The sequence below is a fragment of the Rhinatrema bivittatum genome, chromosome 17 (genome assembly GCF_901001135.1).
Source record: "Rhinatrema bivittatum chromosome 17, aRhiBiv1.1, whole genome shotgun sequence".
Classification (NCBI taxonomy): Eukaryota; Metazoa; Chordata; class Amphibia; order Gymnophiona; family Rhinatrematidae; genus Rhinatrema; species Rhinatrema bivittatum.
This window is the reverse complement of record NC_042631.1, coordinates 40,876,173-40,900,511: the sequence shown is the minus strand read 5'-3', so window position 1 is coordinate 40,900,511 and position 24,339 is coordinate 40,876,173. Positions and strand designations below refer to the sequence as shown.

Genomic DNA, 24,339 nt, shown 5'->3' with positions numbered 1-24,339 from the left:
AAAATTGTCACTTGTGTGTGGGGGTCAAAGCTGACCCTATTCCTCACCCCAGGGCTACCATTCAAGGCAGCCCCAACAACCAATTAAACAAAATAGACGGTTGTCATGCAATGTTGACCCCCTTCTCTCCAACTCAATCACCAAGTAAGCTATAGGTTCTCTCCGATCTCCCCATTCAAACCAAATATTGGCCATAGCACCTTCCAGGCACCTTCCCCCAACCCCCAAAATTGGTTTATAGTGAACCCAATACCCCCATACCCTCAAAGTCCTAAAAACCCATTTGTCTATAGCAGACCCATCTCCCACCCGAACCCCTCTCCCGCCACCTGTTACCTAAAAAAAAGTAAAAATCTACAGTCCAGAGGACCCGCGGCACCCCCTAGCTCTGGGCCCGGTCAGCACTATTTCCAAAATGGCTCTAACCTGACCTTGCCCCAGCATAGGCAGGGCATCTGAATCCTCAAAAAAAGTTTTGCTTTTACTTCACTGTTTCGCCTCTCCAAGAATGTTCTGATACACCTTATACGTCAACTATAGAGAGCCTGGAGAGAATTATAAATTCAACCAACTTTTTACTTTCCCTTTTATTTCATTATACGAACATAGGAGCCAAGTCTGAGTGGGTCCCCAACTGCCCGAGATCATCAGCTAAAACTTGGCCAACAATCTTAAGATAATTTTCATACCTGGGAACTTTATGGATTTGGTCCAGAGACTCCGGCATTCTTTTTTTTTTTTTTTTTTAATTCTTTATTTCTCATTTTCAGTGATACAAACAAATCAAAACATTTGCAGTTTGAAATACATGAACTGAATATATGTTTATAAACAACATACAGAAATTTCCCCTTTTTCCCTTCAGAAAAACTGAAGTAAAAGAAATATATAATAGAAATAGAAAACCATACCCAGTTTCATTCAACATTAATCATAATTAAGAGCGTATTGCTAGTAAAGAAATACATGGGGAGTATTATATAAAGTAACTAAACTTTTTTTACTAAAGCATCATATTTACTGCTATTTCCCTATATTCACTAACCCGAAATTGGGGATGATGCGGGGATTTTTTTCTGTTGTAAAAATTCTTTAAGTTGTTCAGGTAAGAAAAATATAAATACATCATTTTGCTTTCTCAATACACATTTACACGGAAACCTTAAAATGAATGTATAGGCCAAATCAATGGCCTCTTGGCGCATGGCCAAGAAGGCTTTCTTCCTTAGTTGTGTTGAATATGCCAGATCAGGAAATATCTTAATTGGCTTTTCCATAAATTGGACAGGGTACTTTTGAAAGTAATTCTTCATTATTAAATTTATATCATTCAGTGAAGAAAAATTAACCAAAAGAGTTCCCCAGTCTATAATCTGAGCGCTTGACTCAAGAAAATTCGTGAGGTCTCCTTGAAATGGCTGCGCTAATCTATCATTTTCATCATCACTCTTTTTAGGTATGAAATAGCAATTTACTATATTTATTTTGTCTCCGAGTTCAGTGCCAAGAATTTCTCTTAGAAAATTTTTTAGGGTAATAGGGGGAATTTCCCCAATCACTCTCGGAAAATTCAAAAATCTTAAATTATATTTCTTGGCCTTGTTCTCTAGAGACTCTAATCTTTTAGAAATTACTTCTCTGACTTTAGCAAGTGCTGCATGAAACTCCAAATTTTTCTTTTGATGGTTTTCTAAATCTTTTGTCCTGTCTGTTAACTCCTTTATTTGTTTCTGTGTTTGTAGTGTATCTTGTTGGTAAACATTTATTAAAGTATAGGGATGTGAATCGTTTTCCATATCGTCTTAACGATAGAAATCGTGTGGCAGGGCAAGAAAATCGTCTTAGGCACGATTTTTTAGTTAAAAAATCGTTAAAAATCGTTTTTTCCGATTAGTGCGCACTAACGGGAGTTAGTGCGCACTAACTGAAAATGATATAATTTGACACTTTTCAGGTCAGTTAAGGTCAGTTTAGGAATGAATATGTATTCCTATTGGCTGCCCTCTTATTTATTCATGTTACCAAGTTTCCTACTGACAGTATATGGGGGATGGGAAATGGAAACAGTTGGTAGCTTGACAAAACAAGTAATGTGATCAGTCAATGTGACTAGAACTTGTGCCCTAACCCTGATACCAGGGGTATTGTGATATTCCTGCACACAGTGCCCTATCCCTATTAATACCAGGAGTGTTGTGATCTTCCTGCACACAGTGCCCTATCCCTAATACCAGGGGTGTTGTGATCTTCCTGCACACAGTGCCCTATTCCTGATACTGGGGGTGTTGTGATCTTCCTGCACACAGTGCCCTATTCCTGATACCGGGGGTGTTGTGATCTTCTTGCACACATCCCGGTATCAGGGATAGGGCACTGCGTGCAGGAAGATCACAACACTCCTGGTATTAATAGGGATAGGGCACTGCATGCAGGAAGATCACAACACTCCTGGTATTAATAGGGATAGGGCACTGCATGCAGGAAGATCACAACACCCCTGGTATCAGGGATAGGGCACTGTGTGCAGGAAGATCACAATACCCCGGAGGAGTGAGGGTCAGGCAGCTCCCCCCTGTCTGTGAAGCCAGCCTCTCACTAGTAATGCAGGGAGGGAGCTGTCTCAGACTTCACCATCCTCCCCCCCCCCCCTTACCCACACACCATTCACTAGCTGGGACATGGGGGAAGTCAGGAGTGAGGGTCAGGCAGCTCCCCCCTGTCTGTGAAGCCAGCCTCTCTCTAGTAATGCAGGGAGGGAGCTGTCTCAGACTTCACCATCCACCCCCCCCCTCACCCACACACCATTCACTAGCTGGGACATGGGGGAAGTCAGGAGTGAGGGACAGGCAGCTCCCCCCTGTCTGTGAAGCCAGCCTCTCACTAGTAATGCAGGGAGGGAGCTGTCTCAGACTTCACCATCCTCCCCCCCCCCCCCCTCACCCACACACCATTCACTAGCTGGGACATGGGGGAAGTCAGGAGTGAGGGTCAGGCAGCTCCCCCCTGTCTGCGAAGCCAGCCTCTCACTAGTAATGCAGGGAGGGAGCTGTCTCAGACTTCACCATCCTCCCCCCACCCTCACCCACACACCATTCACTAGCTGGGACATGGGGGAAGTCAGGAGTGAGGGTCAGGCAGCTCCCCCCTGTCTGTGAAGCCAGCCTCTCACTAGTAATGCAGGGAGGGAGCTGTCTCAGACTTCACCATCCTCCCCCCCCCCCCCCCCTCACCCACACACCATTCACTAGCTGGGACATGGGGGAAGTCAGGAGTGAGGGTCAGGCAGCTCCCCCCTGTCTGTGAAGCCAGCCTCTCACTAGTAATGCAGGGAGGGAGCTGTCTCAGACTTCACCAACCTCCCCCCCCCCCCTCACCCACACACCATTCACTAGCTGGGACATGGGGGAAGTCAGGAGTGAGGGTCAGGCAGCTCCCCCCTGTCTGCGAAGCCAGCCTCTCACTAGTAATGCAGGGAGGGAGCTGTCTCAGACTTCACCATCCTCCCCCCCCCCCCTCACCCACACACCATTCACTAGCTGGGACATGGGGGAAGTCAGGAGTGAGGGTCAGGCAGCTCCCCCCTGTCTGCGAAGCCAGCCTCTCACTAGTAATGCAGGGAGGGAGCTGTCTCAGACTTCACCATCCTCCCCCCCCCCTCACCCACACACCATTCACTAGCTGGGACATGGGGGAAGTCAGGAGTGAGGGTCAGGCAGCTCCCCCCTGTCTGTGAAGCCAGCCTCTCACTAGTAATGCAGGGAGGGAGCTGTCTCAGACTGGTATCAGGGTTAGGGCACTGTGTGCAGGAAGATCACAACACTCCTGGTATTAATAGGGATAGGGCACTGTAAGAGATGACTGTAGTAGATTGAATAAAGATCTGATGTTTCTGCTCTCCTCACACCAAACAAAAACAACACACAAGCAGAGAAGCCCTTCTTACAAAGCTGAGCTAGTGAGTTAAGTAGGAGGAAAAGTAAACATACTGGTGCCAGTGTGGCTACTTAAAAAATACACTTACCAACAATCAATTACATATATTTGAACTGTGTACAGTTCCAGCCAGGACCACCTTTCTAAAATGCACAGTGATTGGCAAATTCAACATGCACTAGCATTTCAGGTGCCTGCTAACAAAAATAATAAACAAACAAGTTCTAGTCAGGTGAGTGCTGATCATTACATTACTTTTTTTGTCAAGCTTCCAACTGTTTCCATTTCACATCCCCGCAACCATATTGGTAACATCAATAGATAAGAGCACAGCCAGCCAATAGGAATACATACATACATATTCATTCCTAAGTGACCTTTACTGACCTGGGAAGTGTGAACACTTTGTTTCATTTTCTGTTGGTGTTCGTTAGTTTCCAGTTCCATTTCCCATCCCCCCAACCATCACCTCAGTGGTAACATCAATAGATAAGAGGGCAGCCAGCCAATAGGAACACATATTCATTCCTAACTGACCTTCAGTGACCTGGAAAGTGTTTATTTGTATCATTTTCAGTTAGTGCGCACTAAATCAAGTTAGTGCGCACTAACGGGGAGTTAGTGCGCACTAACTCGAGTTAGTGCGCACTAACACGATTTAACGATTTTTAACGATAAATCGTTAGAATTTCTATTGTATCGTGTTCTATAACGATTTAAGACGATATAAACATTATCGGATGATAATTTTAATCGTTGAAAAACGATTCACATCCCTATTAAAGTATCAACTTTCTTTTCCAACCCTTTTATATTAGTACACATACCCTCCATCATTCCCCAAAGAGCCTCGAGTGTCACCACTGCAGGACGGGTGGGTAAGCCAGGGCTGCTAACCTGGGTTATAAGTTCTTTATTCCCATTTAAGGGATTTGTTATCTCCAAAACCTCCCTCCTTTCTCCACTTTTGGGGATAGCACCCAGAATATTAGAAGCTCCTTCACTGATAGTCTCTGCTTCGGCTCCTTCGGAGCTTATTTCCACCAGTCTTTGTGCAGGAGGCATATCGACATTAGGGCTTAAGGAAGCCTCGTCTGGGAGCACACTCAGCCCTCCCTGGCTGGATGGCTCATCAGAGTCTTTGGTCTTCACTTCATTTATAGCTGGGGAGAGTAAAAATCTGCTGATTTCTTGCTGAATTGGAGATGGCAAGGGTAGTGTGGGAAATACCCGCACTTTTCCTTTGCGCTTTGGAGGCATAATCAAGTCAATTTAGTAACGGTCAGCAGTTTCCCTCTAAATATGATGTAACTAATTACTAGCAACAGATGGTCAGCAGAGAATTAGATATTCTAATAAAAGGAATAATACATCTGTACCTGAATGACCACCATTAGATATTCCTTTCGACTCTCGACGATTCCGGGCGAAGCCGGGCAAAGCCGGTACACCATGCGCCCCTTAAGCGCGCGCGGCTTTAGTGGCGCACCGCAGAGCGCCCCGGTTAAATGGGGCACTTCCGGGTTCCGCCCCTGGGACCACCCCTCACGTCTCGGCGTCGGTAGCACGTCTGGAGCACCACAACGGGTAGGTAGGCTCTCGCCCCCGTTTCTCAACAGCAGCAGGATGGTGGTGTGAATCTTTGTCTCTGCGCCCTCAGATTCGGACTCGAGCGCCCCGGTTAAATGGGGCACTTCCGGGTTCCGCCCCTGGGACCGCCCCTCATGTCTTGGCGTTGGTAGCACGTCTGGAGCACCACAACGGGTAGGTAGGCTCTCGCCCCCGTTTCTCAACAGCAGCAGGATGGTGGTGTGAATCTTTGTCTCTGCGCCCTCAGATTCGGACTCGAGCGCCCCGGTTAAATGGGGCACTTCCGGGTTCCGCCCCTGGGACCGCCCCTCACGTCTCGGCGTCGGTAGCACGTCTGGAGCACCACAACGGGTAGGTAGGCTCTCGCCCCCGTTTCTCAACAGCAGCAGGATGGTGGTGTGAATCTTTGTCTCTGCGCCCTCCGAGACTCCGGCATTCTAATGGAACTGCTGGATCTGAGGGATAACACCTATAATCCCTGGGTGCCCAGCTGCTACTGCTCTAGTGAAGCAGCCAGAGTAGACTTATTTTAACCATTGGATGCTGGGGTGGGGCAGCCAGACTAAAAGGCCTCTGATTGGCCTACACGTGCCAATTGAATGCCTCCTTCCTTTTCCCTGCCTTGTGTCCAATCGGAGGCCTTCTTTTTCTTCCTGCACCTATAGACCAATGGTAAGCCTCCTCCCTTTTTTTCTGACTGTGCTGGCACTTTGAAAGGGTCTGTGACATTTAGTAGTCCATGAAGTATAGCCAGTCAATCCTAGAGCAGCTGATTTGTCCCTACAGCACCCACAAATGGCCACCCGGAAACTCAAAGCTGAAACCTCAAACATCCTTTTTACCTGGTTCTTTAGCATTTTGCCCTGATTATCCTTCAGTGCTGCTGAACCTGCTGCAGGAAAAATTGTCTTCTTAGTGATCGCTGACAGCGATGCATCTACCGTCTTTAGGCAGCTTCAACAGCTCCAAGGTCTCCTCCGTCAGTGGATACAAGTTTGCCATAGCCCTGCTGACTTTCAAGCCAGCCTCCAGAGTACTCACTCCCAGTTCACTAACTTCTTTATCTTTAAGGGCAATGTAAAAGTTTTGGCAGTCCCCGGAGTCCATCCAGAACTGAGCCCACCCCCTAATTGACCGAGTCTTCCTGAGTAATCTTAATCCTAGCTCTGTCAGGACCTTTGGAATGAGGGGTCTGAACTCCTCCTTCCAGAACAATCCGACAACCCTTGGGTCATCCCCCTCTATAATTAAAACTTCATCTGGGTCAGTTGCATCCTTGCCTGCCCCTGGGACAGCATCTGGATCACCCTCCACGGGATCATCCCCGGGGTCATCTGCGGGATCACCTCCCACATCTAGCGGGTCATCCAAGTCCTCCCAAGGTCTGAGACCATGTCCTCATCTCCTGAGGCACCCCCCAGTCCCAGGGGAAGCAAGAGATTCCTGAACGCTCAGATGGATCCACTCTAGCTTCTTTAGGGGACAGTGTGGCTTCCCCCCTGCTCTCCTCTTTACCAAATAGGCCTTATGAAGGAGCAGCACAAGATCCACAGAAAAATCCTTCATTTCTGCAGACTCATCACATGGCACGTCCCCTCAGGCTCCCTTCCAGAACCAGAGGCCCCAGAATTATCCAGAACCATGGGAGATAGCGGAGGAGGGAAATCCCTGGGTTCTCCCGAAGCCTCCTGCCTCCTTCTATGTGCCTCATTACCAACCACGGTACTTCCAGCCCCCCACCCACAAGGAAGGCCCACTGAATGTGTGATACTCCCCAAGCCTGCCCCTTCACTGGAGGATCCCTCCCCCTGGAGGCACAGCTCATGCACAGCGCTGCAGAAGAGAGGCACTTCTGACTCAATCCACAGGCCCAACGGGCTCTCCTGATCTACGAAGTCAGCACCATTGCCTCTTCCTCGTGGAATGATCGTGCTCCGGATGCAAGGCACAGCTTCACCAACTCGGCTCGAGTCACTGACCATAAGAGCCCCAAACCCCCGATGCTGCCAGGCAAAGTGCGATCCTTCTCCCTCCTGCTAGCCGTGATTTGCAAGCAGCACCAACCTGGCCTTTGCTCTTTTTTTTTTTTTAAAGAGCAGCGTCATTAAAAGTTATCCCCAGAAAAAAAGGGTATATTTCCCTGCTCTGATTGACAGAGGAGGAGAGAAGTCCTCAAAGGGAGCTAGGGAGCCAGGTCCCCTGGCTTTTGGACCCTCTGGATGATGCAGGCTAAGACAGGCCAGGGATCATCAACCCCCAACTCGCCCAGTTTCACCTGAGGGATGGCCCACGAAGATGCCTAACACCTTAGGGAGCTTCTCAATATCTTCTTGTATCTTCTAAACAGAATTCTAAGATTTTACTTTTTTTTTTTTCAGTCTCTCTCATACTGCAGGTTTGTACCTCTGTCATCTGCAGGAGACAGAGAAATACTGAGGGACTGCAGGTGGCACTCTCGGTTATGTAGCAGTGCCTGAAAAGTTTTTATCCTCTGCCTCCATCTGCTGGTAGGGATGCAAAATCACTTGCCTGGACTTGATCTGGGTATGAACAGGAAACTTGATCAGAATGATTCTATCCCATGGTTCAATGCTAGCACTGACAACAGGAACCTTCTAAAAGTACTTTCCATTAAAGTAACATAACTTGGAATTACAAGAGAGAGAGCTTTTTTGGTGGCAGCATCAGAGATATGGAGCTCCCTTCCTGAGCAGATATGCTTGATATTGTGTAGCAGAACTTTTTAAAAAAGCCTGAAAGACACATTTATTCAAAACAGCCTTTGACTGTACATAACAGCATACACAGGACATTCTTGAATTGTGGCAGGCTATTACATGAACGCTGTTTTTGTTTCTGAATTATTTTATTATTTGTACTGTTTTTTTAGTATGTATGTTCATTTGTAATCCACTATGAACCATTGGATGTATACGACCAAGAAACCGATTTTAAATAAATAAATAAATGTTGGTAGCCGAAAATGTTTCCCATCGCCTCAGTGCTCATACAGGAGGACACAAGACCTACAGAAAGATTATGAAAATGTACTGTAATACCTGCATTCCCCTTCTGCCTCTGTTTCTCTCTCTCTCTTTCTCACCCTCACCTTAGCTGGTGACGGTAAAGGGTGATACTCACGACAAATTGCTGGGGTTCTCCAGGCAATACAAACACCAGCCTCATTACAAGCCTGGGCATAGGAAGCAACCGCTGTACAGAAGCATTCACAGTCCCCCCCAGTGTCACAGGCGCAGGCATCCATCACGCATGCAGAGTAATATTTAATTGGGTCGACCTGCGGAAGAAAGGAAACAGCAAACCTGAGTGTGTGATAGGGTCACGATCATCCTACAAGATAGGACCCAACATCAAGTTCAGCATTTTCACATTGTGTGTAGGGAATTCTGAATTCCTTTTACGATGATGAATAGGTTGACTTGATATTTTTCTTGCTCAGTTCAGTTGTGCATGGGAGTGTTCAATGTGAAGGAGTCTGGAAGAGACTTAACTCAAGAAAAAGGCTATGATGTTGCTGAAGGTTTAATTATAAAAGAATAAAGTAAGCAAGTGACAGTTCTTTAATTATTTTAACCCAAAAGATATAATCACTTCAGGTTCTTAACCTTGTTACCAATTTAAAAATAGCAAGAAAAATGACCAATACACCAAGGGGTTTATTACAATGCGTACTATTACAGTTCAGCAGCATTGTCTGGAGAGCTTCTGTGACAGACAGGCAGACAACCACATTAAAATTAAAAGTTTGAAACATAGTACCTAACACTGTTACCCTAGACATACAGAATAAGCAGAGTAAAAAGAATAAAAAGAAACTAATGATATTCACTTAGTCAGTGTTTATGAGCAGCTTTTACAAAAATCAAAATGTCACTTTCTAGCCTAACCATATTTGCTTTTCACTGTATTAATTGAGAGGTCCATATTCAGTCACTGTCCGGATAGCAAACTTATCTGGATAAACTTATCTGGCTAACTTTGAAGATTTATTCAATAGTGCAACCACGCTGTTGAATATAGCCGGCTATCCTAAAATTAGCTGGCTAACTTTACGACAGTTCTTTGCCCAGACCAGACTTAGCCAGCTAACCTAGCTGGATATCTCAGCCCCTCCCTGGAATGCCCCTGAAATATCCTTTTTTTATCCAGCTAAATAGTTATCTGGCTATAATTTAGCCAGATAAGTGGCTGAATATACCACATTTGAATTAGACCTCTCAAGGTATATTCCCTCAGCTTCCCTCTTGCTCTTTCTTTCTCTCCCTCCAACACAGCTCCTCTTCCACTTTCATTAATGTCCCAAATGCTCCCTCTTTACTTTAATCTCACTAACCCAACTGCTCTATCTCTATCTTGGACTCTCTTCACCAACCAGCAAACCCACAGCTTCCCTAGGCTTAGGAGCGATTCTATAATTAGTTAGGGTGAGGCAGCCTTAGGTGGGAACATTTTGAGTGACAGCAAGTACCCTCCAAAACACTGCTGCAGTGGCTGTTTGACAAGCCTCAGAGTCTGAGAAACCCACCTGGGGAGCAGCACAGAACTGCAAGGCAGAACTCAGGACAAGACAAGAGCTGGTCTTCTACCTAGCCAGCCCCCTCCCCGGCATGTTGGGTTCTGGGGCCCAGTAGATCTCTGTGGCGGCAGTATATCTTAGTGGTGGGTCCTCACAGGCAAGTCTTGGACAAGGCAGGCTGGAGACTAGGCTTGGAAAAGGCAGGCTGGAGACAAGGCTGGCAGGCAGGACAGGGCAAGGCTGAAGTCAAAACTTGTACTTGGCAGGCTAGAGACAAGGCTTGAACAAGGTAGGCATGCTTGGCAGGCAGGACAATGCATGCAGGACAAGGCAAGGCTGGATACTAAGCAGGAGCTGGAACTAGACAAGACAAGCGTGAGGCAAGGACAGGACTCTGGTAAAGGCCGGTATGAAGACTGGAAGAAGGCAGACTAGGGCAGGACTTAGACAAGGCAGACAAGAGAAACACCAAACAAGGAACACAGAAGCCCGAAGGCAGCAAGGCTAAGAACAGACAGAATAGGCTTGAAGGCCTCAAAACAGGATACAAGAGAGACTAGACCAAACAACATAAATACAAGAAACAAGGCAGGATAGGCCCGAGGGCCACAAGGCAAGGCAGAAGGTCCATAGGCCATAAGGCAAGGCAGAAGGCTCATAGGCAACAATGCAAGAACAAGGGTCAGGTCATGGAGTCAAAAGTGACACCATGAGAGAACAAAGAGCTTCTGACAAAGCAGGGTCACATAGGGCTGGAATTTGGGTGCGGCAAGGACAGTGAGAAGGAACTTGACAAGACTAGTGATGAGGCTCACTGAGGGCCTCTGCTGGTGGGGAGGCGTCATGAAGGTATGATAAGGCTGTGTAGCAGGTGAAATACTAACAGGCTGCTTCACTGTCTTTAGGACCTGCATCCAAACTCAGATGGAAAGCTAGCAGGGTTCCCACAGCATCAGCTGAAGTTGTGCTTTGCAGTTCCAACGCCCTGCAAGCAAGAAGATGCCCGGCATGGCGATGTGCTGGCGGGGTTCCCACAGCCACCAACCAGAAGAGATCCTACACGGTGGCACCGTCATTTAATGATATGCTAGTGGGGCTCCCACACCCCATCAATAAGAAGAGGACCCATGTAGCAGTACTGTTTAATGACATGCGGGCAGGGTTCCCGCACTCCATCAGCAAGATGAGGCCATGCATGGCGGCACTTGTTGACAAGATACTAAAGAAGATCAGAAGTGAGCCTGATGGTGACCTGCTGGCGAGTTTTCCACACTCATCCAACAGGAAGAAGAAGTTGATGATCTGAGGTGGAGGGTAAGTCAAATCGTGGTGTTTGACTGAGAGAGAAGGGAGGGGAAGGAAAGGGGAATGACAGTGAGGGAAGGAAAAGGAAGAAGTGAGAAGAAAGGGAAGTGAGTGGGAAGGGGTGTGTGAGTGAGGGAAGAGGTGAATGGGAGTGAAGGGTGATTGAGAGAGAAGGGAAGGGATATAAAGTGAGGGAAGGGAAGGGGCTGAGAGAGCGAAGGGGTGAGTACATGAGAGGGAAGGGAAGGGAAAGAAATGTGGGTGCAAGTAGGGAGGAAAGAGGAGTGAATAAGAGGAAAGGGGGATGATTATTTATTTTTTATTTATATTTCACTTTTCAGGCACTTCAGAGAGTAATATGCAGGTACTGTAGTTATTATCCCTTCCCCAAAGGGGAAGGGATAATAACTACAGTACCCTTCCCCAAAGGGCATAGAATTTAAAGGGCCTATTTACTAAGGTTTTCTCCCATTTTGTGTCTATGGGAAAAATGCTTATAAATGTCTGTACCTGAGGCAAAAGAGGGTGAAGTGACTTGCCAAAGGTCACAAAGAATGAGTGGGATGAGTGACTGAGAGGAAAGGGAAGGGGTGAAAGAGGGAAGGAAAAGGGTGAGAGGAGCAGGTGAGAGGAAAGGGAGATTAGTAGGTAGGGAAGTAAGATGAATGACCGAATGGGAATGTGAATGAGAGGGAGGGAAAGGAGGGAAGGGAATGTGAGGAAGTGGGAGTGAGAAGAAGAGGGGAAAAGGGTGCATATGTATGTGTGCAAGAGAGAGTGCATGAGTGAGCATGTGTGTGAGAATGTGTGTGTGTGTGTGTGTGTGTGTGTGCGTGTGTATATATGTGTGTGTGAGCAAATTAACGTATGTGTATATGAGAAATGGAAGAGAAAGTTGTGAGAATGTATATGTGTGTGTGTGAGCAAATGAACATGTATGTGTATATGAGAAATGGAAGAGAAAGTTGTGAGAGTGTGTATATGTGTGTGTGAGCAAATGAACATGTATGTGTATATGAGAAATGAAAGAGAAAGTTGTGAGAGTGTGTATATGTGTGTGTGAGCAAATGAACATGTATGTGTATATGAGAAATGGAAGAGAAAGTTGTGTGTTTCATTCTCCCCCTCTCACCAATCCACAACAATCTTTAGGGTGACTGGAAATCAGAAGTTCCCAGGAATGGAGAACGGGAAATATTTTATCCTTATTGGTTGTTATTTGAAATATTTAATTGATTTTTGGGAAATTTTTAAAGTTTAAAGATTTTTCTTCTTATTAGATGTTATTCTATTCAACAGCTGCTTTACAATATTCTTTTTATTAGTATGGTTTCCTATTATGATTGATGATTTATATTTCTTGATTTTGTTTTATGAGAATTGGTGATTGTACTGACCTCAACCCTAGACTATCAGTTAAAATTTTTCCCAGCTCCAGATACTACAGAACTCCGTTTTTGAATACTAGATAACATTTATTAGAATGATGAACAGTTCAACAATCACAAGGCACCAAGAATAGCATACAGACAGCAAGGCCTGATTCAGTGAGTCCCTGGAAGCCCAGTAGTCAGAGAGCGACAACTGTAGCTGAAGCAGAAGCTATAAAAAGGTGAAAAAGCCATGTTGTTTTGAACATACAGGCAGCATTTTATAAAAACAAAAACAAGCTTTAAATTCAAGCAGAAGATTTTGGATAAGCAATGTTGGAGAGCTGAGATGAGCAGTGGATAAGCGGTTTCCCCTGACGAAGAAGTCATTCGAAACTTGGCCTTGTTGGGCAAAAACGCTCTTGCTGAATTGATGTCTCAGAATCTATGTTTAAGTTAAAGCTAAGTATTGCTCATTAAGGGCCGGATTTTAAAAAGGTTACGTGCATAAGTTATGCGCGTAACCCTCTTAAAAGGCCCCTGCGCGCGCCAAACCTATTTTGCATAGGCTCGGCGGCGCGCAAGCCCCGGGACGCACGTAAGTCCCGGGGCTTTGCAAAGGGGGCGTGTCGGGTGGGCGGCGCGAATTTCAGGGCAGGGGGGGAGGTGTGTTGGAGGCGTTACGCCAGCCCGGGGACGTGGTCGAGGCCTCCGGACCAGCCCCCGGGTCGGGTGATGGCGCGCCAGAAGCCCGCTGGCGGGCGCAGATTTACGCCTGCCTCTGGCAGGCGTAAATCTGCCAACAAAGGTAGGGGGGGGTTTAGATAGGGCCGGGGGGGGGGTTAGGTAGGGGAAGGGAGGGGAAGGTGAGGGGAGGCGGAAGGAAAGTTCCCTCCGAGGCCGCTCCGATTTCAGCACAAATGTGCACCCCCTTGTGCGCACCGACCCCAGATTTTATAAGATACGTGCAGCTACGCGCATATCTTGTAAAATCCAGCGTACTTTTGTTCGCGCCTGGTGCGCGAACAAAAGTACGCGTGCGTGTAAATTTATAAAATCTACCCCTAAGTTATTGAATTTCTAAGTGATGAGTTGGTGGACTGTTCCTATTCGTATTGAGGATGAGCTTTTCACAATATTTTTATAAAACATAAATATTCTTCAAAAAACATTTTTTTGGCATAGAAAATAATAAATTCTATACAGGGTGGATGGTGGTGTTTGTGATTAAAAAATAACGAGGCAAACCTAGATGGTGCCTTGAATGAACTTTATGAAACATCACTTTCCTTTGTGAAAAGTGTACTTCATTTTTGATCTAACATTGGTGACCGAGTTTTTTTGGCATTTTTTAATGATGTGAATGATATAAAAGAGAAAAAAGAAAATAAGAAAATATTTAATGCGGGTTGTGTAGTGCAGAGGGAGGGGCCAAGGTAGCACCCATGGTCCTGGATTCTTCCCCCATGGGCAGAAAGAATCAGTCTTTAAGATTTGTTTTTCCTTCCTGTAGCTGTTCTGCAAACAGTCCAGTAACATGAACACACTCCACACTGCAGTTGTTCGCTCAAAATTTACTGGTAACTTGATTTGCAGGAACACAAAAATCAAAGCAGGAACACTATGGTTTACTGCACAATCAAAACAGAAAAAATGAAGTCCATTAAATCAAAAGCTGCTCACTCTGGTTGATAGGCACATTGGGTCAGACACTCCCTTCCTGGCTACTTCCCCTGGCACTTGCACCTCTTTCTTTCTCTCTCTTTCAATAGATAAAAACAGATGAGTCTCTGGCTGATGCTTTTCTTAGGCAGCAATTCTTCCTCTCATACCCACAAAGGCAAAATCAATTTTCTACAAGTCTGAAGAAATCCCTCTTAAACAGAATAAGAAATATTGAGCTTAACTCCCGTCTCCTTAAAAACCTCTTTCTTGGATCCTCAGCTAATCTCAAGAATCATTGGACCCTAAGAAAAGACCTCCCTAGTCCTAAAGACCTGGGCATGCTAACCTTGGGCCCATGAAAGGCGGCAAGACTGGAAGACACTACCCTCCAGCACCTCCCTCTTAGCCAGAGAGACCTGCAAAACCCTGCACCATGAAGGCACAGGAGTTTTGTTAAACTCATTACACTTGCCATTGGGAAGTGTGAAACCTCCTCTACCACTTTTTCTACACTCTGACCTCACCCTCAAGACTGTCGAGTCTCTGAAGCCTACTAGTAAGGGACAGTTTTTGGATCCTTTATATATAGAAGATGTAGGCAAAAAAGGACCTTTGGGTCAACCCAGTCTGCCTACTTATACCAGCCTGCAGCAATGCCACAAGTCTTTGGTCTTCTCCTACCCTCTCTCACTAAGGTCCCTTTGTTTCTATTCCTTGCATACTTGAATTCTGCTATTGGTTTGACTCCTATAATCCCTAAAGCAGATGGAGGAATGGGGAGAAAGTAGAAACAGGATCAAGACTTGCCTGCTGGCACATGGTAGGAGCATTGGATGGCCGGCGCCATCTTTAAAAATGGGGCGGGCCATCGGTGCCATTTTTATTAGTGGCAGCTGACGGCCCGAGAGCGGGAGATCGCTCCCGGGACCACCACTGGACCACCAGGTCATTTAAAACATTTTGGAGGGGAGGTCGGGAGGGTGGGGGAAGCTAAGGGAGATGTTTTAAAGGGTTGGGGTGGGTTTAGGGATTGTTTTTGTGTGCCATTTTTCCCACCCTCCCCCAAAATGTTAAGAGAACCCCATGAACAATTTTGTGGGGCTTTCCTATCGGTTTCAGGGAGCCCCCGATTTCTGACGACTTTGAAAATATCGTACGATATTTTCAATCGTCCAAAATACGATTCACATCCATATCAGTTGCTATGTTCTTATCTAAATATTTTTGTTTGGTTTATTAGGTTGTTGTTGCACAATTTAGCAATATGCTTTCATGCAATCCTAGGAAGGGTGGAGTGGAGAAAGAAACCTCAGAGACATGCAAAGCAAAGATGTTGTTTGTGAAGGAAATGGTCCTTCTTGAAATGCAGTGCTGGACAGAGAGAAAAAAGGGCAAATACAGTTCGTCCAGTTCATCTGTAGCTCCTGAAGACCCTCTTGATACACTGCGGACTTGTGGCCCAATAACCAGTCATCCTCCTTTATTTTATAACTGGCCCTGCAAACCGAGCAACCCCCACCTCCTCTCAATCCCTCCAAAGGGCTTTAAAAAGTTGTAGGGTCCACAGGTCAGCCCCCTGTGGACCCTATAATTTTAATTTCTAAATAAAGCTCTATTCTGCCATCCCTCCCCCCACCCCCATCCACCCACAACCTCTTAGGCAGACGACTCCACCCTTCGAATACTGAAAACCCCAATTGGGAGCAAGGTATTCTTTTAATCTCTCCTTGCACTTCCAAAGTTATTTGGAATATAGCTGGTTAAGTCTTAAGTTGACTGGCTATACAAGGATGGATAAAAACCAGATGCAAAGGAAAATAGCTAAGTTAGATGAATAACTTAGGTCCACCCCAGAATGCCCCCAGAACGCCTCTTTCTTCTCCGGTTAGATTTTAGCTGGTTAATGATTTATCTGGCTAAACTCTAGCCAGATAAGTGACCCAAAAATTCAAAAACGTTCCATTTAGCTGGATAATTTGTGAGTTATCCAGCTAAATGGCTTTGAATATTGACCCTTCTACTTCTGATATAAAGAAAAGTGTCCAGAAAGTTGCAAAGATTTGTGCTCATTAGACTAAAAGTGCTCACAGCTCTTGGAAAAAAAAAAAAGCTATGACAATAATTTCTTTTATCAAAGGTACAGAATGTTATCCTCAGCTAGAATTTGGATTGATGTGCGGTACCTGAGAGTGACATGCAGCAAACACCTCACTAGTGATGAGGCTGCACTGTTTCTGTGCCCAGGACTTCCTGTATGGGTTCACAGTGCAAGGGTTCCTAATGTCTTTGGCATCGGGGCAGTTAGGTGAGAGTTTCCAGCTGTTTCCAAACTCTAACACATTCCTGACCACAGCGTGATTCCTTGTTGTGAAATCATTGATTGCGTTCCCTTCAAAGTTCCCGCAGAGGCCACAAACCTTTCCCTACACGGAAAAAAAAAGGAAAACAAAAAAATCCTGTGATTAAACATGAACATTTATCACATCTTTACAACGTCTGGGGGCAGGGAGTCAGTCATTGGTTCAACAATTACACCTAGTGGCCACTGGCCAGCGTTGGCCATTTTGATTCAAGTTAGCCAGATTCCAGAAGGAGTTACAGCTCAGAGGCAGGAAACCTTCAATAGCTTTAATGAACTCACGTCAAGTTGTTGAGGAACTCCACGGGCTCTGCTATAGGGATGTGTGAACAATTCAAAGTAAAACATGAACCAGAGGAATTTCAGTCTACCTCGATTCAACAGAATTTCTGGGTTTCCTGAAAATTCACTGGGGAACTTTCTCAGATTGCTTTTCAGCAAATCTTGGAAAAATCCAACAGATTCAATGCAGATTTGCTGATCTGTGGAAATCTGTACTGAGTCAGTCCCCTGGGGAATCTGCAGATTGGGCAGAATTATTTGAACTGATGCAGATTCACCAGTTTGAGGAATCTGTATCTCATACTGGGGCAAGGTGAGGGACTAGGGGCGAAATTCACAAAATTTGAACGCTCCTTCAGGCTCACTGAACTACTTTGCAAGATTAAGTTCTCATAGCCCTAATTCCCTAAACTTCTTTTTCCAGTGAAGCAATCTCTCTTTGTAATGTTAAAATAATTTTGCTGATGGAAATTTCTTTGTGTTTAACATTTATTTGAACTGCATGCCATAGAGTAGCCCAAGGGAGGATGTGACATCATCAGTATTTTGAGACACCTGGTTCCTTCATAAACCACTGCATGTCTATGAAATCAGCAGAGGAAACCAACAAGGATAGCGTGTAACAAACTCTTCTCCTTGTTTATACATTTGGCTGAGACTGTGTGGGATTTCCCCATTTCCAAGAACAACCTATGGCTGAAATTCAGGGTTTTTTTTTGTTTCAGGCAATTATTTGGTGTATATATTAGAAACAAAACAAGACTGAAATTATCCCCTCAAACTTTGAAAGCACTGGCACTGATACTGTGATAAAAAAAAACCCAAGCATTTCTTTGAGGTTATCAAATGGCATAGTTGAGATATCTATTCTGGAGCACAATTTTGTTGGATTATAAAGGTACACCTATCTGATAACAGATTCAGATTAGAAGTTGTATTTTCTTCATTTCTTACATATGATACTTCCTATAACAATAGGTGATGGTTAGTTGTCAAAGCAACCTTTTAGGGGGTAATTTTCAATCTTTCACATTGGGACATAGTCAACAGGTACTTTTAACTGGTGGATTTTATACCAAATTTGAAAGTATACACTTACTTCCGCTTTGAAACTCTGCACAGGTAGTTCTTACCTGCAGATACTTAAACTTGCTTTCTCAACAAGTCAGAAACAGATTTGTCTATCAGTGCCCCTAGTTGGCACCTGTTCCTGTCAGTGTCTGGCTCCAGCGATACATACAGTAACGAAGCCTTTTGAAGGCATGGCCTGTGAGCACAGGCTTAGTCCCCTTGCTTACTTCAAGGTGAGGATCACTGCTGGAGACGGGAACCAAGATCTGGGTGGGAAGGGCAGTGGTGGGGGAGGTGGAGGCAGTGACTGGAGAGATGAGAGGGCTGGAAATTTGCAGCCCCCCCAAACAAACTGGCCACTCTAGTCCCAGAACCAGTAGGCCTGCACATAAATCCAGGCTTGTCTGCAGGACTTTTTCATGAATAATGTGATCAGGCATTGCCTTCTATTAATAGTTTGCCCTGTATTCTTGTAGGGGTTTTTCCCCTTTTTTTGGGTCCTCCCCCTGTTATATTCCTACCTCCTTGTGGGCAGCGACTGAGGAATGTAAATTTCCCCCTGAACATAGGAACAGGGTATTTCCTCCCCAAAGACTGATTCAGGAGAGTTGGGGATTCTGAGAGTGAAGTTTTTGGAATATTCAGGGAGTTTTGATTTTGAATGAGTTTCCTGATAGAAGAGCAAACCCCCAGTATCTTGAAGGACTGGTTTCTTGATTTTTTACCTTTGCGACCAGTCAACAGCAGAGGGTGGAAATTGTGAAGTTTTTAGAAACTTTAAGATTTTTGCAGAGAAGTTGGAGTTATCTACTTTGGAAAATCTTCTTTTTTTTGCAAGGGGATTCTATCTTTTCATCCCTTGAGACAAGTTATCCTACCCTCGAAGGGGAAGGAATTCTAGAACTGGACACTGATTCAGTAGGGAGAAGAACAACATTGCTCTAAGCTTCAATGGCAAGAGGAAATGTGGAAAAAAGGATGTGCATTCACAAAAAGCGGGGAGTAGCTTGCTTGTTACGGTGGTTTCTACACCAAACCAAATAAGCCTGATACTTCACTTTCAATGCATAACCAGCATAGCTCTCTGCTTCAACAGCGGGGGAGAAACTATAATACTTCGTGCATATCCAGCATAGCTCTCTGCTTCAACAGCAGGGAGAAAATCTAATACTTCACTTTCAATGCATATCCAGCATAACTCTCTGCTTCAACGGAAGGGGGGAATGAAGAAAAGTGGATCTATATACAGACAACAATCAACAAGGACTGAATTACATAGTCTGGGTAAACAAATAAGCATGGATGTAGCTTGCTTATTGTGGCGGTTACTACCCCTAACTAGATTAGATGCAGCTCCAACACTGCTCTCTACCTTAATGGTGGGGGTGGAAGGGAAATAGAACCAAAAGGTTTCTAAGAGCCAAGAGTAACAGATAAGTATGAGAAAAAAAGTGTGAAGCTTGCTGGGCAGACTGGATGAGTTGTTTGGTCTTCTTCTGCTGTCATTTCTATGTTTCTATGTTTCTATGAGATTTACCATGGACAAAGAGACTATTGCTTTCTTGATTATGATTTTCCTGATGATATTTATTATTTTCTTCATATTAGCTTAGATTTTGATTTCCAAACTTTAAGTAAATTTATCTTTGACCACTATCATTGACTCCATGGTTATTTGCTACCCGAATCCCCAGTGGGCATACTTCCCACCCAAGAATTTCACTGACCAGTGCCCAGGAAGAGTGGGGTGAGAGTGATTTTCCTGACTGCATCTATGACTGCACCAGGGGCCCCAATATTGACTGGGTAAGTGAAACATCAGGGCATACTAGAGAGATAAAGTTCCTGGATGGAATAAAAGATAGTTTTTTGGAGCAATTGGGTCAGGAACCTATGAGAGAGGGAGCAATTTTAGATCTAATTCTCAGTGGAGTGCAGGATTTGGTAAGAGAAGTAATAATGCTGGTGGGGCCGCTTAGCAATAGTGATCATAATGATTGAATTTGAATTAATGACTGGAAGGGACACAGTATGTAAATCCATGGCTCTACCGCTAAACTTTCAAAAGGGAAACTTTGATACAATGAGCAAAATAGAGAAAAACTGAAAGAAGCAGCTACAAAGGTAAAAAGTGTGCAACAGGCGTGGACATTGTTAAAAAATACCATCCTAAAAGCACAGACCAGATGTATTCCATGCATTAAGAAAGGTGGAAGGAAGGCAAAACAATTACCGGCATGGTTACAAGGTGAAGTGAAAGAGGCTATTTTAACCAAAAAGATCTTCATTCAAAAATTGGAAGAAGGATTCATCAAAGAAAATAGGATAAAGCATAAGCATTGGCAAGTTAAATGTAAGACATTGATAAAACAGGCTAAGAGAGAATTTGAAAAGAAGTTGGCCACAGAGGCAAAAACTCACAATAAAAACTTTAAAAAATATATCCAAAACATAAATCCTACAAGGGACTTAGTTGATCACAGGGTTAAAGGGCCACTTAGAGAAGATAAGGCCATCGTGGAAAGATTAAACAATTTCTTTGCTTCAGTGTTTACTGAAGAGGATGTTGGAGATATACCCGTTCCAGAGATGGTTTTCATGGGTGATGATTCTGATCAACTGAATCAAATCATGGTGAACCTGGAAGATGTGGTAAGCATGATTGACAAACTGAAGAGTAGTAAATCACCTGGACCAGATGGTATACCCCCCTGGGTTCTGAAAGAACTAAATAATGACATTTCAGAACTATTAGTAAAAATTTGTAACCTATCATTAAAATCATCTGATGTACCTGAAGATTGAAAGATAGCCAATTTAAGCCTTATATTTAAAAAGAGATCCAGGGGTAATCTGGGAAACTATAGACTGGTAAGCCTGACTTCAGTGCTGGGAAAAATTGTGGAAACTGTTATAAAGAATACAATCACAAAACATTTAGATAGACAAGGTTTGATGGGACACAACCAACATGGATTTATCCAAGGGAAGTCTTGACTCACAAATCTCCTACGTTTTTTTGAAGAGGTGAATAAACATATGGACAAAGGTGAACCAGTAAATATGGTGTATTTGGATTTCCAGAAGATGTTCGACAAAGTCCTGCATGAGAGGCTTCTAAGAAAACTAAAATGTCATGGGATAGGAGACAATGTCCTTTTGTGGATTGCAAGATGGATAAAAGTCAGGAAACAGAGAGTAGGATTAAATGGTCAGTATTCACAGTGGAAAAAGGTAAACAGTGGAGTGTTTACCTCAAGGATCGGTTTTTGGACCGGTGCTTTTTAATATATTTATAAATGATCTGGAAAGGGATATAACGAGTGAGGTGATCAAATTTGTGGATAATACAAAATTATGCAGAGTAGTTAAATCTCAAGTGGATTGTGATGAATTGCAGAAGGACCTTGGGGTCTGGAAGACTGGGCTTCGAAATGGCAGATGAAATTTAATGTGGACAAGTGCAAAGTGATGCATATAGGGAAAAATAACCCTTGCTGTAGTTACACAATGTTAAGTTCTATCTTAGGAGTTACCACCCAGGAAAGTGATCTAGGATTCATAGTGGATAATACATTGAAATCATCGGCCCAGTGTGTTGTGGTCATCAAAAAAGCAAACAGAATGTTAAGAATTATTAGGAAAGGTTGGAAAATAAAATGGAGGATGTCATAATGCCTCTGTATCGCTCCATGGTGAGACTGCACCTTGAATACTGTGTGCAATTCTAGTCTCCGCATCTCAAAAAGAATATAGCTGCACTGGAGAAAGTGCAGAGAAGGGCGACCAAAATTATATGGGGCATGGAACAGCTGCCCTATGAGGAAAGGCCAAAGAAGTTAAGGCTGTTCAGTTTGGTGAAGAGACAACTGAGGCGGGATATGATAGAAATCTACAAAATCATGAAAGGCCTTGAACAAGTTAATGTAAATTGGTTATTTAGTCTCTCAGATAATAGAAGGACCAGGGGGGCACTCCATGAAGTTTGCAAATAGCTCATTTAAAACAAATTGAAGACAATTCTTTTTCACTCAGCGCATAATTAAACTCTGGAATTCATTGCCATGGAATGTGGTTTCAGCAGTTAGTGTTACTGGGGAATTAATAAGCAATAATAGCTTGTGATCTATCTAATGTTTGGGTTCTTGCCAGGTACTTGTAGCCTGGATTGGCCACTGTTGGAAACAGGATACTGGGCTTGATGGACCCTTGGTCTGACCCAGTATGGCGTTTCTTAAGTTCTTATGAATCTCCGCCTTCCGCTCCCCACCCCCCAACCACATCAGTTGAATCCTGGTATCTCTAGGGGCTCTTGCATAGCATATATGAGAAAAGGAGAGGTCTGTTCATAGAAGAGCTGCTGGGGAACTTTGTGACTCCCTAAATTTGCTACACCCAACTAAGGTAGGGGTTACAATAATATTGTACATATTTTTGAAAATGCAATCTATGCATGAGAGGTCTTGAACGAGTAGATGTGACTCGGTTATTTTCACTTTCGAATAATAGAAGGACTAGGGGGCATTCCATGAAGTTAGCAAGTAGCACATTTAAGACTAATCGGAGAAAATTATTTTTCACTCAACGCACAATAAAGCTCTGGAATTTGTTGCCAGAGGATGTGGTTAGTGTAGCTGGGTTCAAAAAAGGTTTGGATAAGTTCTTGGAGGAGAAGTCCATTAATGGCTATTAATCAATTTTACTTAGGGAATAGCCACTGCTATTAATTGCATCAGTAGCATGGGATCTTCTTAGTGTTTGGGTAATTGCCAGGTTCTTGTGGCCTGGTTTTGGCCTCTGTTGGAAACAGGATGCTGGGCTTGATGGACCCTTGGTCTGACCCAGCATGGCAATTTCTTATGTTCTTATGTTTCTCTACCCAGACCTAAATATGCTCCTGGGAACGCCTCAGTTAACAATATGCATAGGATGGAACACCGTATACATTTTTAGCCACACTGAGGGAAGGAAATCTTCAGACAGTTGGCTAATGTAGGTAAACAATTTTACCCTCATGAATTGCTTTGAAAATTGTCCTTTTAATTTGGCAGACTTTTAGGTGAGACATATGGGGCAAATATTCCAAAAAAGCTGAGCTCCTAAATTTAGTCCCTAAATTAGGTGCCTATTTTCAGCCAAACTTAGGTCCCTAAGTTTTCCTCTGAAAATTCACAGAAATTTAGGGCTTAAAAATTAGGGACCTAAGTTTAGGACTACTATTCATTTGCCTAGATTTAGGGCCTCATTTTCTAAAGTATCGCAGGCCTGCGATACTTTAGAAAATTGCGCTAATGGGGGTGGGGGGGTCGACCCGGGGGGGGGGGGGGGTGCGGTCCTGCACTAGCCAGCAGCGATTGACCATCGTGGTATGATCGCTGCCGGTTTTGCACCCAATAGCGCCACCATAGAAGATGTAGCTATTGGGCACAAAATAGGACGCGAAAAGGCCCTTACCTTTTCGCTGGAGGGCGCCATCTTCACAGAATCGGCCCCGGTGACGCCCCAACTCCTCTTCTTCCGGGGCTGACTCCGCCCTGATTTAGGTAGCGCAGGTGTGCACTACCTTCGCAGGCTATCGCAGGCTTGCGATAGCCTTGGTAAATAAGGCCCTTAGGCTCCTAAATTAGGTGCCTAGTTCTGAAAAATCAGTGCTAAGATCCTGTTTATTTCCCTGCCTAACTCCACCCACTTTTTAGACTCCTAAATTTAGGATCTCAATGAAACTATTTTATTTATTTACAACATTTATAATTCGATTTTCAATTTTTACAATAAAAGCTTCCAAAGCGATGTACAAAACAAATAAACATAAATCACAATAAAATCATAAAATCAAACAAACATCCTCCAAATAATGGAAAGGGATAACATTGCTTACAAGACACATCTAAAATTACCATAAATCAGAAGTAGCATTCCAGGAGATGACTCATTTAAAATTACTGATAATAGTACAAAAGCAATCATACCTGGAACATCATCAGCCAAGTTTTTACTTGGCGACAGAATCACATAAAATCTTTCAATTCCCTAATCAGTGAAGGAAGTTCATTTCAAATTTTGGGGATTATCATAGAGAAAGATCTATCTTCTAACTTAACATGCTGAAAGGTTTGAACTGATGGAAGTTGAAGTTGTCCGCTGTATTGTGCACTAGGAGCCAAGATTTAGGATTTCAGCCCTAGTACATTTTCAAAAGGGCCAATAAAGGAGCCTAACTACAAATG

The 24,339-nt window shown here is 44.2% G+C and overlaps 1 protein-coding gene across 1 annotated transcript in view; it reads right to left on the bottom strand.

Moving 5' to 3' along the window:
- Nucleotides 1-24,339, bottom strand: part of LOC115079486 (mucin-5AC-like) — a 186,495-nt gene that overhangs the window by 76,906 nt on the left and 85,250 nt on the right. The window contains exons 22-23 of the mRNA XM_029583111.1: nt 16,584-16,823; nt 8,665-8,821 (exon numbers count right to left, since the gene is read on the bottom strand). Coding sequence (XP_029438971.1) covers nt 8,665-8,821; nt 16,584-16,823 — 397 coding nt within the window. The remainder of the gene's footprint in view (nt 1-8,664; nt 8,822-16,583; nt 16,824-24,339) is intronic.